Genomic DNA, 12,599 nt, shown 5'->3' with positions numbered 1-12,599 from the left:
AGATACTTGTTTGTGTGTAAAATCATTGTTTTTATCGTTTTTGTTGTTTAGTGATAAGATAAAAATTGTAAATGGTCCAAATGGTACATATTGAGGCTTATTAAGGAGGTAACGGCAAATTGGAATTGTAGTCACTAAGTTCGAAATATGTATTTAATATTGATTCTTGAATCGAATGTTGTAAATCCTTTCTTATATGACAAGAAACTCTAGTAGATCACCTATTTTTCTACGCTTTAATCAGCTAATAACATAAATTCCTTTTACTACTTCCATTGTAACACTGGGTTTTTATTAAAACTTGCTGAAAGTGGCAAGTAAATATACCCTTTAAATTTTTATATTTTATTTTGTCAAGCATATTTTTTCGAAAACAAATTGCTTATTTTAATTTACAAATGTATGTATGTAGTATGTACATCGAAGTCATATTTAAGTTAAAGAAAATCTACATTAATTCATTTCATTGAGGTTTGATAATTAGTTAAAATGCCAGCGGACAATTACAATACATATGTACATATCGTCGATGTTTTTGCAAAACCGCCCATCGACCAATTGCAAAACCGCCTATCTTACGGCACTCAAATTTTACAGGAGAGTCGAAAAAACGGTTTTTCTTTTAAGGCATTGCCTTGAGAGGCGGTATTTTACTCTAGCTATTATTATACAAATCTGTTGTTTTAATAACGATTTTGTGATTGTTTAGCATAAATCTCATTGTGGAGTTCAAGGTTATCAAATCTCATTTTGCCACAACGGCGATTTTGGGCGTTTTGCAACTGGTCGATGGACGGTTTTGCAAAAACATCGACGATATGCTTTTGTAATAGTCGATTCCTGTTATGACTAATTGTATACTACTCCTGATGCAAAGAGTCTAGAGGAACTTCGGGTATTGTGGTATATGAATGTAATGTGATATAGTCGCTTATCTTCAATTCTAGCAATTCTACAGCGCTTGTTATTGCCTTAACATGTGACGATTTAAAAAAGGCAAAAACAGGGTTATAATACAGAAATGAAGTAAATCCAGTTGTTTTCCTTTAGGTCGCACAAACCATGTGATCCCGTATTTTTAAGTTTTTTTTTTACTGAAAGAAATCAACTTTATTTGTTTGAAACAAAAAATTGATTTAGTAAAAAAACTGTTAATACCATGATAAAAATATAGTAAGGTAGAACCGCTGAGAGTCACTTTTGAAATTCTTGACGTTTCCAAACAATTTAATTTTTAAATTTACTCACAAACTCACACACACATTTTCATTTTCAATCTCAAGCAACAACAATTTCGAACAATTTCAATTTTTTATTTTCACTTTTATATGATTTTAAGATGTTGGCAAAGTTCAAAAAAAAATCATGGCCGACAAATTGAGAGAACGGTTCTACCTTGTTATGTTTTTATCATGGTTAATACAATAAAGTTCGTACATTTGATACAACTCTCTAAAAACAAATACCTATACCGCAATACATGAAGTTCCTCTATTACCGACACCTGTTATAAATTTAAAAGTTGTTGCATTTGCCATGTAGAAGATGCAGCTGTTGCTATACGTATTATCGGATTCCATGGTGGTTGAATACTGATGGTCTTAAATTGCACATAGCCCTCAAATCTACCGGTAAAAATCTATACAATTATTTGTGCGCTAGAGCTGCAAACATGGCCATACCCAGAAATCCGGCACCGGCACCGATCTTATAATTCGAAGGTGTGTTCTGCCAAATATCTTTTAGTATTTTAAAATTGCTAGGCATTAGCTTTTGATAGGCTGTACGTTTTCTGAAACGCAGAAAATAACTTTCGACGTATGGCATTTTACCATACGACCAGTAGTAATTTTCGAAACCCAACTGATATAGCCTATGCAGTAATAAACCGAAACTCACATCAGCTAAGGAATATTCGTTTGAAATAAGCCATTCACGTCCAGGATTTTCCTTAAAATCATTGTCGATATAACGCAAAACATTTTCGACTGCGTCAAGGATTTTCTGAAATTCCACACGAGATTGGACCAGCCTTTTGCGTCTATCTTGCAAATCTAGTTTGCGCAATAGATTAATTTTATTAGTTTCTGCATCATCAATGGATCTTTTTAATATTTCGTAAACTTTCTCATTATTCTCTGGAAAAAAGAAGAGTTCACAATTTATAAAAAATAAAAAATTAAATAAGCAGATTAAATCTTACTCAAGCATGATTTGCGTATTGGCCCAATAAATGGCGGTTTCGGTGCTAATTTTAGATCATCATGAATGAAAGAACCCAAACTAAGCGCACCTACAGGCAATCGACTAGTTATGGTCTCGAAAAACTCCATTTTTTTGTATTCGTCCTCATTGTTACCGCGCGGTTTTAAGGCACTATGCATAGCTGTGGGGAAGTAAAAAGTGCCGTTAAAACATTTGAGAAAATTAATATTCAAAACTTTGGTAAAACCAAGTTGAACTCTTATTAAAATGCCCAAATTTGTACAAACTCTTATTTGCTCCCACTATTTACATATCGTCACCCTTATGCCAGAAGCATGTGCAATGTGCAAATTTACCAATTTTGAGTTATTGGGTGGACTTGACCGAGAATACCATNTCAAGCATGATTTGCGTATTGGCCCAATAAATGGCGGTTTCGGTGCTAATTTTAGATCATCATGAATGAAAGAACCCAAACTAAGCGCACCTACAGGCAATCGACTAGTTATGGTCTCGAAAAACTCCATTTTTTTGTATTCGTCCTCATTGTTACCGCGCGGTTTTAAGGCACTATGCATAGCTGTGGGGAAGTAAAAAGTGCCGTTAAAAAATTTGAGAAAATAAATATTCAAAACTTTGGTAAAACCAAGTTGAACTCTTATTAATATGCCTAAATTTTTAAAAATTTGTATGTAAAACAATTTAAATGAGTAACAAAACAAAAATATTCTAAATTTGTAACTACTATTTGCTCCCACTATTTACATATCGTCACCCTTATGCCAGAAGCATGTGCAATGTGCAAATTTACCAATTTTGAGTTATTGGGTGGACTTGACCGAGAATACCATTCGTACCCGGAAACCACTTATATTAAAATTTTCTCATAAAAAAAAAAAAAATCAAACTTGATTTCCCAACATTTTTAACCGACTTCAAAAAAGGAGGCGGTNCAATTTTCTCATAAATAAAAAACCTTCAAACTTGATTTCCCAACATTTTTAACCGACTTCAAAAAAGGAGGCGGTTATCAATTCGTCGGAATATTTTTTTCTTTTATGTATGTTACCGCATAATTTTGGACCACGTTAACCGATTTCCACAATTCTTTTTTGAAAGGCAAGGTGGCACCTCCCAGGTAATTTGATTTAGTGCATTGGATCATGAAGAAATTAACGGTACTCTTAAATTTGTATATGACATAAGGGGGACGATATATCTTATTAAATTCATACATTTATATATATGCGCATATATACTCACCTCCCCTAAATTTATTTTCCACATAACTAATGATGTGATTCGAATCTGGTATGATAAAAGCGCCATCTTGCAGAACAGGTACGTCTGCCTTGGGATTTAGATTAAGGAACCACGTTGAATATTGCTCGCCNGCGCATATATACTCACCTCCCCTAAACTTATTTTCCACATAACTAATGATGTGATTCGAATCTGGTATGATAAAAGCGCCATCTTGCAGAACAGGTACGTCTGCCTTGGGATTTAGATTAAGGAACCACGTTGAATATTGCTCGCCATTTGCCAAGTCGATGGCATATGGCACAAAGTCGATATTCTTTTCGTAAAGTACCAGAATAACCTTGAATTGCGGAGTTTTAATTTTTATTTCAATATTAAATAATTTAAGAAATTCATTTAAAAGCTATAAAAACTGTTAATAAATATCATCCTCAATTAAATTTACATACATACGTACAATAATATGATACAGAGCTCATCTAAAAACGCCAATAAATGACATTTTTTTTAGGGTATGCCTTTAAATTTTAATATGGTGGCGATTCTTACAATAAACCAATGAAAAATGTAAAAAAAAAAAGAATTTTCAAGAAAATTGCAGAGGGGCCTTTTGCATTGATGTTGACGATATATGATTTTATTTATTATTTCATGATGCAACTAGCTTAGCTGTAAATGTGCATGTACATACATATCGTCGTTTACAGTACAAAACCGCGTATCAACAAAATGCAAAACCGCGTATGTGAGGTTGCATAAATTATTTTCGAGAGAGTAAAAACACCCATATTTCAAAATGGTTCTCTATTTTATAAAGCAATCGCATTTCTGGCTAGTATATTTCAGGATGAATGGATAAGGATTGAGCCAAGAGCTTGATGAGCTAATCCAATTTTTGGCAGCAAATGTCAGTTACGTGGTTTTGCAGAATGACGATACGCGGTTTTGTACTTTAAGCGACGATATGTCTGCATTCATATGCGTGTTATTATATGTATATGTATTTATGTATGCATAAACGCTTGTTTACAGAATGATTATATTCAACTTATTATCCATTGTTTGCTTTTCAGACATGAAGCTGTGAGTACTAAACATCTACGTACATACATACATACTCACAACTTTAGCAAAATTTCACACTTATGTACGTATAGTACAATTTCGAATTTAATATTCTAATTTGATTTATTTGTTTTTTTTTGAGCACTTCTCATTATGGGTTGGTTTTTATATACATATTATTTTATAGTTAATTTGATAATTGTCAAGTACGGACAAGGGCTTGCGCTCAACTGCGAAAGCATGAATCAATCACATGATCTCATATTTTATACCTACTTTTTGCGAATGGAAATTATATGGATGAAAATAAAGTATTAGGCTGTCATCTTGAAATTGTGGCGCCTTAAATTCCTTCGGTATAGGAGTTGGAGGCGGTGTCACGGGTGGAGTTGATGCTGTCTTGGATGTTGCAGCTGAATCAACATTGTTTTCACTCATTCTAAATATACCGTTACGAAGAACTTTTCAAAAAATATGGTGAAAAGTACGAATATCTAATGTAAAACGCGTACACACTTTGGTAACTTGAAAAATATAAACGTTATAACATCAAAAGTAAAAAGTTCTTTAAGTTTTATCACATGCTCAGCTTTTCAATTTTTCGGATACCCGATATCAATGTGCATATATGTACTTATTTATATATATATATATGTATGTGTGATATGCCTTTTAGGAGCGTATATTTGCAGACGAGTTAGACGGCAACGGCTAAAATGTACTGAGCGCGATGGAGTTTCGTAGTTAACTGTTGCGGCCGGTATCAAAATTGGCTTAACTCCAAATTACACAGAGAAATAAAAAAATCAGTTAGTACTTCCATGTTATTGTAGTTGTGTAAATACATATATATGTATATGTGTAAACACATAATAATGCAGATTTGTACACACATATTTCTATGTATATGCACAGTTCTATGACGTAGTAGATTCCGTGCTAAAGGGTTGTGACTATAAGAAAAAAAAATCAAATTTCTCGCTAGTAAACAATTACTAGACAAGGTTACGAGTTTAAATAACGCAGAGATTTTGAACGCAAAAAAGAGAGATTTGGTATAAACAAACAGCTACTTTTTATTTCCTCACCGTTTGTATTTAAAAATTCTCTTAAGCAATACAAAATTCTCTTAGGTAATCCTAATCATAAATTTATAGAAATTAGTATCACTTCATAACGGACACAGTTGATTACAAATTTTAATTTTCTTCACGCTATTCCTCTACTTCAAGTCGAACAGGCGGCTTTATGCCTACAATTACAGTAGGTATTCACACTTTATAGGATATTATGACTTTTATTTTTAGCAGTTTATTGTTGGAAATTGAATATGAATTATAACCACTTACCAAGGCTGCCCAGTAACCAACCTACAATCTCTGTGAACTTTCGCGTGGGTTACACTATTTTAACTAGCCTTATTCGTTACCTTTTATATGACAAATGTTAAGAGTGATTAACAAACACAAATAATTTATTGTCTAGTAAAGTGAAGTAATTTTTAGGTGTGGTTTTATTCCTATACTTAACTTTACAAACATTGTGAAATTTTTGTTCGTAGTATTTATCTATTAAAAAATCATAAAAATACCTTACAACTAACTAATACTGAATAGTACATATCGCACACCTAGGACGATTTTTTGCATAAATCAATTCATAGGACATACCTCCAAGTAATGCATTTTTTTTATTATTACATACTCTAACTAAAAAACTATTGTTGTACCTGTTTTTGTATTAATCGCGTTGAATTTGTACGATTCACAAGCAGTTATAATGTCCGGTATGATTTTTTAGTTAGCTCACTTTAGATGCAGGTGTGCAATATAAACTATAAGTTACATGCTAACGGTTGTTCTTTCTACTCTTCTGTTTACAAAACCGATTTTTCACTCTTTTAAATTCTTGCCGAAGACTTATTAAAAATTCGTCAAAAGTTCTGCCCTCTTCGTAGGTGGCTTCTATAAGGAAGAAAATAATTCGTTAAACAATTTCACAAATGGATCCTTAGGTAATCGCCTACCGTATAGAGCATTTAGGAAATTTTTGAAAAATTTTAAAGGCTTTTTGCCTTTATCTCCGTTATAATTGAATCCCATAACTACTTGCTTTCCAAATATCGCATCAATACCCTTTATTTTTCCGCAAGTTATTCTTCTAAGAATACCAACCTGTAAGCGAATATTAAACATTTTTAAATTGCTTATTTTTTTTATGGGTTTTTATTATTTTTGAAGGCATTTGGGCTTACAATTTCTGCCTTGCTTTCCACTTTTAGTCGCGCTTCTAGTTCTTCCAACTTATCATCCGTTTCTAATGGGAATTTGATGGAAGAGACAGAAGACATCCCTAAACTTTCTCGCAATAGAACATTGTTCTCTGCAACAATTTTCACAATTTCCGTTTGGCGCCTTAGTAGTTCATCCATTTTATTTTGGAAACTTTCTTCTATTGTACCCTCCTTTTTACTCTGTGGATCAAGTATTAAGTACTAATATATCAGGATTAACAAAACCCGCGATACTTACATTTTTCTCTTGGAATAGTGCGTGCCGAAGTGGTTGGAGTAAACTATTGTTATCCCTGTACTCAACCTGACATTGCATCAAGGAGTTGGTATCACCTAATGGTAGCTGGTCTTTTTCTATCACTGAGTTAGAGTTATCAACAAAGCATGATGATTGTTTGGCGTCTTCGATGGAATCACAAAACGCTTCAGAATGCAGTGGGTCATCACAGTCAAGTTCTGTTTTAATTCGAGGAACTTCGGTATCAAAAGTAATTTGACTGACTGGAACCAAGAACATTTGGCAAAATTGCTGCATCGACTCCACACACATACTTTGAAATTGGTAAAAATCATTGACTTTATTGAAGCAACTGTTGCACAAGTATTTGGGATACTTATCCGTTTGCTCAATTTTTAAAGATGTACAGGAGGTTAGTTTCTTCGCGAGATTTGCAGTATCAAAAATTTGATAATGCGATTTAATAGTGGATGTGTTCGGAATGCTTGCATCAATTTTTTTTAAGCACGTTCTGCAAACAGTGTCAATGTTAAGATGATATTCAAATGAGAGTACGTTTCCCTCTTGGAAGCTTGAATTACACCCTGAATGTATGCTACTTTTTCCGGTTGAAATTGGGTCGTTCGTTTCACTCTGAGCTTGGCTATCATTTCTTTTAAAAGTTGTATTCTTTGAGTCAGTGTCTTTGGTATTTATTTTCGCTTCCTGCGAGGAAAATGTATCCCAGTCTAAAATTGAGAAAAGTTATGTGTGTGCTATTGCTACTTAACACTATTTTATTTACCATACTCAAACATGTTTCGTATATCTAGCCTCCGAGGTTTATTGACTTGCCTTTATGTGCATTTGTTCAATTTCCAGACCTCGAACTTATCTTTTTTTATTTAACTTTTTTTGTTAATAAGCGGTTTGTGCGTATGTTAAATGGCAAGGAATCACTCCTGATCCATATAATGCCAGGTTCAAGTATTTTTATTTCGTTAACCTAGCACTAGTGAGCGGAGAGTCGATGAACTGATTCTAAAGATCCCAGATCCCCAAGAAAAAATACGCAGGGTGACTCACTAAGTAATAACTGACAAGAAATTTGCAAAAATACCAAACTACTTTAGAATCAAGATCACTATTTAATGTTGCTTCGTCAATAATTAGCTATATTTATACAAATAACAAATAGCGATTCAACAACAAGGATGTTTACACACAAATGAACAGATCATATGTTTTATTAGTAATGGCGATTTTTCAGTAATCGGTAGTTATTACAAAATTTCGAGTCACACTCGATTTTATGAGTATTTTATTTATTTTCAAAGTAATCGTATACAGAGACTTATCGAACATATTTCATGAGCCTCGACACACTAGTATTTTCAGGCCGTTTGAAAGCGGTTTTTCGCGGTCGAGAGGGGACGAGAGGCTGAGATAAACTACTACTCTCTGCTCTTCTCGCCCGGTTTCAGACGGTCTAAATAGAGTAGTGTGTCGAGGTCCGATATCTCTGCCACAAATTTCACTTGATTTTTGCGGAGCTGAATATACCTTACCTGCTTGCAGAGGAAAACTGTATTTGCAGAACCGGTAAGGCAGCAACCTATTTTTATTTTCTAAAGTTTTTAATTCTCCATATTTTGAATTAATAGAGAGCGAAATACACCACACAAGCGGCTTGTCAAACAGACTTCAAACCTGCTTTTGCGATTTTGCCATACACCACGCAAACTTGTCATGTTTAAGCAAAGAATTTTATTCTCATTTTTGTTGTTGGTATTTCCGACAGGGTAGGAGTGTGATGTAATGTGGAACGATTTTCCGTCATCCCTTGTCAAATTTGGTTGTCTCCGGTGCACCATGTCAAAAAGTTTGGTTTTCTTAAATTTTTCTCCATTACGCACTCACTCGGTAGAAATCCTGTTGCAAATGATCATGAGTTAACATGGCGGCCGGAAAACCAAAAAATTTTGATTTGACAACAAAAAGTGGGTTTGATTTGACAAGCGGCTTGACAAACCAAGCGAAATATCCCATTACTTGAAGAAATTTGTGTTGTGTATAGGGGTATTTGAAGGTTTGACAAGCCGCTTGAAGGAAATTTGAAGAAAAATCAAAATTTTTTGATTTTATGGCCGCCATGTTGACGTTTCATTAAACCGCTTGCATTGTGTATGATAAAATTGCCTCATTCGCAATGGAATTTTCTCCGAATGAGGACGTAAGAGAGAAAAATGGAACAAAACCAAGCTCTTTTACATTGTGGACCAGAGTAAAACTAATATTATTCCTTAAACCAGTCATGTTTGCTTGGTGCATGGCGAAATATGAATAGCAAAGGCTGTTTTTCGCATAGTAGCGTCAAGCCGCTTGCGTTGTGTATTCCGCCCTTTAACACGTTTTATCGAGATGATAAACTCGATTTTTTCCACAAAACTACAACCCTAACCATACTGCATTCCGCGATGCCCTGAATAACAGCTGTTTTTATTTGGGTTTTGTATGTTTAATTATTTGTTCTTGTGTTATTTGTATATGAAATTCTTGTGATTAAATGTTTTGACTGTTTTCAAGGGGTAAAAAATGAATCCTATTCGAGGTAGTTTAGCCAGTATACCCGGAGCATTGACTACGTTCATCAGCGAAAGTGCTTCCAGTTTGTTGCAGCAGAATAGTGTTAATAATAGTGCCACTGGTGTTCATGACGACGATGTTAGCTCTACTGCGTCGCAAAGTGATAGATCCTATCCAATACCAGCATCTTTAGTAAAAGAACAATGGCGTTTAATCTTTACTTCTGACGCCAACGCACAAGATTTGGAAGCAGCTATTGCCCATTGTCGGGATTTGGTCATGCTTTCCGATGAATGCAGTGAAGAAAGACGTTGGCTGGTCCGCCATTTAGTTGATTTGCGCTATTCACTGAAAGAGTTAGAGTCGGCACAAGCGGATCCTTTAGAATTGGCACCTCATGTGAAAACAGTTGTGGGTCATCACTTTAATGTACAACGTGGTGGACACATTGGTACCCGTCAATATTGTGACCATTGCAGTGGTATCATATGGCGTATGATACAAGCTTGTTATATCTGTAGCGATTGCAATTTTCTGGCCCATCAAAAGTGTGTGGACAGTGTGGTGCGTATATGTGCACATGTCGTAGCATCGGAACGCCGGTATCCCATCGATGAAATCTGTCCAGAAATCGGTTTGGCAGCGCAGCGATACAAGTGTGCTGAGTGTGGAATTCTGCTAAATTTCAGTAAGTTTAAACTTATAATACATATTCATACCTATTTTTATACATATGTACATACCATGATATATATCATTATAAGAACTTGTATCATGCATACATACTACATACTTAAGTATATAAGAATGTAAGATCGGAAAACAATTTTAGAACGAATTAAGTAGGAATCTTTTTGTATATTTCTAGTTTATATGTATTTCTTTAATTTATGTTTTTATTTTCATTTAGCACTACCCAAGTCGGTTAGCTGTTTTGGCTCAAATAAAAAACAGGGTAAAGATTTTGTTATAAGTTGTAACAAATTAAGTCCATTTACAATTCGTTGCATTGGTAGTACGGTTTATGAGTATTAGTTTTATTTATATTATTATTTTTCTAATATTTTACACAATAAAAATGTCAAAATAGTTATAATTTCCCCAGCACCATGCCAATTAATATCTACTAATTTTAATTACTTAATTTCGCATAGGTTTATGGTTTCTTTTAAATCAGATGCTGTCATAAAAATTTACTGATTCCTATTATTGCATTTTACAACTCATTGCGATTTTTTTATAATGAAATTTTTAATCGTTACGTTCTCTGATATGTTTGTAGAAAATTCCTGGATTGAACCGCGTTTGTGCGACTATAGTGGCCTATACTATTGCCCAAATTGCCATTGGAACGATAGTAGCATTATTCCTGCTCGAGTAGTTCATAATTGGGATTTTATGCAACACAAAGTATCTCGTGCCTCGCTGCAAGAAATTTCTCTATTCCACTATAAACCGGTTATTAAGCTAGAGGAAGCTAATCCAAAGCTGTTTGTATTCTTGGAAAAGATGGGTACCGTGAAAAAGTTGCGACAAAATTTATTCTATATGAGGAAATATTTATTAAAATGTCGTACAGCAGCTGAGGAAAAACTTATAGATAAGCAAATAATCGCTCACCTTACCAACGATACTGCAGGTGGGAACGATTCGCGACGTCACCTCATTCAATCCACCGAATTCTTTTCAATAAGTGACTTGGAGCTTATTGAAAAAGGCATTCTAATCGATTGTATACAAAAATTGTTTAACGCATTCGATCGGCATATACGGAATTGTCAGATATGTCGAGCCAAAGCATATATTTGCGAAATATGCGGGAATAATGAAGTAATATTTCCTTTCGATGATGGCTGCATTATGTGTGATAAATGTAATTCAATTTACCATCGTGTCTGCATGACCCGGAAAAATATGGTTTGTCCGAAATGCGTGAGAATGCAAGAAAGAAAAATTCAGTTGGAGAGTAAAAACGGTGATGATACAAGTGATGCTGACGAAACAGAATAGTTTATTATGTCTATTAATCAAGAATTTAAAAAGATGCTGATACATACATACATACATAAATATATTTTTCTACATTTAACTGTTTTTGTATATACTATGTGAATTACATATATCAAGTGTATACCGTCTATGTTTTTGCAAAACCGCCCACCGCAAAACCACCTATCTTACGGCACTCAAATTTTACAGGAGAGCGAAAAAATGGTTTTTCTTTGAAGGCATTGCCTTGAGAGGCGGTATTTTCTCTAGCTATTATTTTACAAATCTGTTGTTTTAATAACGATTTAACGATTTTTATGCNAAGCATCTAAAATCAATAGATCCTTAAAAGAAGAACAAAATTGTTTTCTTGGCGTTCATTGTGGCATATCTTTTGCATCTGGCGCTTTGCTGGTAAAGTTATAAATGTCACGCAAAGCCACAAAGTTTTATCTGGCATCAGCTTTAATGACGTTCTGACTTCAACTTGTCCTGGACTTCTGAAATGGACAAAAATGTTTTTATTGGAAAACGAAAAAATATGAATCGCCAAGTCGGGGATGCTCGGGGTTGGACAGGTGGTCTAGGACACTCTGTACACATACATATGTATATCTATATATCCCAACTAGAACAGTTTACCCTATATACTCCAATAAAATTACATTTTCGTTTTAAAATCTCAAACACAATCACAAATTATTTCGAAAATTTCCTATAGACCAACGTTAGAACCAGGGACCGAAAATACGTTCCTGTTTTGGTTTAATTCTGCACGAGAACAAAGCGTAATGTCAAGAACGTTCCCACAAAGGAACGTTCCGTAAGGAACAAAATGCGAATGAGAACGAAACTTTCGGAAACGTTTCCAATGAGAAAAGTAGGTTCAAACCAGAAGAAAAGCCTGGGAAACGTTCTGCTAGAGAACAAAGGTTATGGAAAAATTATGTTAAGAATGAGAGGGGCGGACGCCTGCGTCGT

At 34.3% G+C, this 12,599-nt stretch overlaps 3 protein-coding genes and 1 long non-coding RNA gene across 6 annotated transcripts; 2 read left to right on the top strand and 2 right to left on the bottom strand.

Moving 5' to 3' along the window:
* Nucleotides 1-1,424: 1,424 nt before the first annotated feature.
* Nucleotides 1,425-5,621, bottom strand: Gdap1 (ganglioside induced differentiation associated protein 1). Its single transcript, XM_017624355.1, has 4 exons — nt 4,810-5,621; nt 3,616-3,808; nt 2,204-2,386; nt 1,425-2,138 (listed from the first exon to the last, which is right to left on the bottom strand). The coding sequence occupies exons 1-4, from the start codon at nt 4,969-4,971 to the stop codon at nt 1,648-1,650; spliced, it is 1,029 nt and encodes a 342-aa protein (XP_017479844.1). The 5' UTR covers nt 4,972-5,621; the 3' UTR covers nt 1,425-1,647.
* A 32-nt stretch (nt 5,622-5,653) lies between these two features.
* LOC108369266 (uncharacterized) lies at nt 5,654-8,003 on the bottom strand. Of its 2 annotated transcripts, XR_001848475.1 has the most exons (6): nt 7,849-8,003; nt 7,065-7,792; nt 6,788-7,006; nt 6,560-6,707; nt 6,324-6,497; nt 6,255-6,288 (listed from the first exon to the last, which is right to left on the bottom strand). XR_001848475.1 is itself a non-coding variant. In XM_017624352.1 (5 exons), exons 1-5 carry the CDS (start codon nt 7,859-7,861, stop codon nt 6,382-6,384), a joined length of 1,224 nt encoding a protein of 407 aa, XP_017479841.1. In that variant the 5' UTR covers nt 7,862-8,003; the 3' UTR covers nt 5,654-6,381. The 2 variants fall into 2 exon arrangements, 1 of the variants encoding a protein (XP_017479841.1); XM_017624352.1 differs by having other exon boundaries at nt 5,654-6,497.
* LOC108369270 (uncharacterized) lies at nt 7,890-8,154 on the top strand. Its single transcript, XR_001848476.1, has 2 exons — nt 7,890-7,960; nt 7,997-8,154. It is a non-coding gene; the product is annotated as an uncharacterized LOC108369270 (long non-coding RNA).
* A 1,359-nt stretch (nt 8,155-9,513) lies between these two features.
* DEF8 (differentially expressed in FDCP 8 homolog) lies at nt 9,514-11,933 on the top strand. 2 transcript variants are annotated; one of them, XM_017624346.1, is made up of 3 exons: nt 9,514-10,317; nt 10,540-10,584; nt 10,912-11,933. In XM_017624346.1, the coding sequence occupies exons 1-3, from the start codon at nt 9,639-9,641 to the stop codon at nt 11,637-11,639; spliced, it is 1,452 nt and encodes a 483-aa protein (XP_017479835.1). In that variant the 5' UTR covers nt 9,514-9,638; the 3' UTR covers nt 11,640-11,933. The 2 variants fall into 2 exon arrangements, with proteins under 2 accessions (XP_017479835.1, XP_017479836.1); XM_017624347.1 differs by lacking the exon at nt 10,540-10,584 and having other exon boundaries at nt 9,515-10,317; nt 10,912-11,932.
* The last annotated feature ends 666 nt before the right edge of the window (nt 11,934-12,599 follow it).

Source organism: Rhagoletis zephyria, unplaced genomic scaffold (assembly GCF_001687245.7).
Source record: "Rhagoletis zephyria isolate East Lansing unplaced genomic scaffold, Rhagoletis_zephyria_1.1 Rzeph_scaffold_03573, whole genome shotgun sequence".
In the NCBI taxonomy this organism is placed as follows: domain Eukaryota; kingdom Metazoa; phylum Arthropoda; class Insecta; order Diptera; family Tephritidae; genus Rhagoletis; species Rhagoletis zephyria.
This window is presented reverse-complemented; position numbering and strand designations above follow the sequence as displayed.

Bases quoted from the DNA above. Each gene is read 5' to 3' on its own strand.
- Gdap1 (XM_017624355.1), bottom strand. From the start codon at position 4,971: ATGAGTGAAAACAATGTTGATTCAGCTGCAACATCCAAGACAGCATCA. The intron at 3,809-4,809 runs GTAGGTATAAAA...CCGCAATTCAAG, and splicing joins ATAATTTCCATTCGCAAAAA to GTTATTCTGGTACTTTACGA. The intron at 2,139-2,203 runs GTAAGATTTAAT...TCTTTTTTCCAG, and splicing joins AATACGCAAATCATGCTTGA to AGAATAATGAGAAAGTTTAC.
- LOC108369266 (XM_017624352.1), bottom strand. The intron at 7,007-7,064 runs GTAAGTATCGCG...CTTGATCCACAG, and splicing joins CACTATTCCAAGAGAAAAAT to AGTAAAAAGGAGGGTACAAT. The intron at 6,498-6,559 runs GTAGGCGATTAC...TCTTCCTTATAG, and splicing joins TTTCCTAAATGCTCTATACG to AAGCCACCTACGAAGAGGGC.
- DEF8 (XM_017624346.1), top strand. From the start codon at position 9,639: ATGAATCCTATTCGAGGTAGTTTAGCCAGTATACCCGGAGCATTGACT. The intron at 10,318-10,539 runs GTAAGTTTAAAC...ATTTTCATTTAG, and splicing joins TGGAATTCTGCTAAATTTCA to CACTACCCAAGTCGGTTAGC. The intron at 10,585-10,911 runs GTAAAGATTTTG...ATATGTTTGTAG, and splicing joins TGGCTCAAATAAAAAACAGG to AAAATTCCTGGATTGAACCG.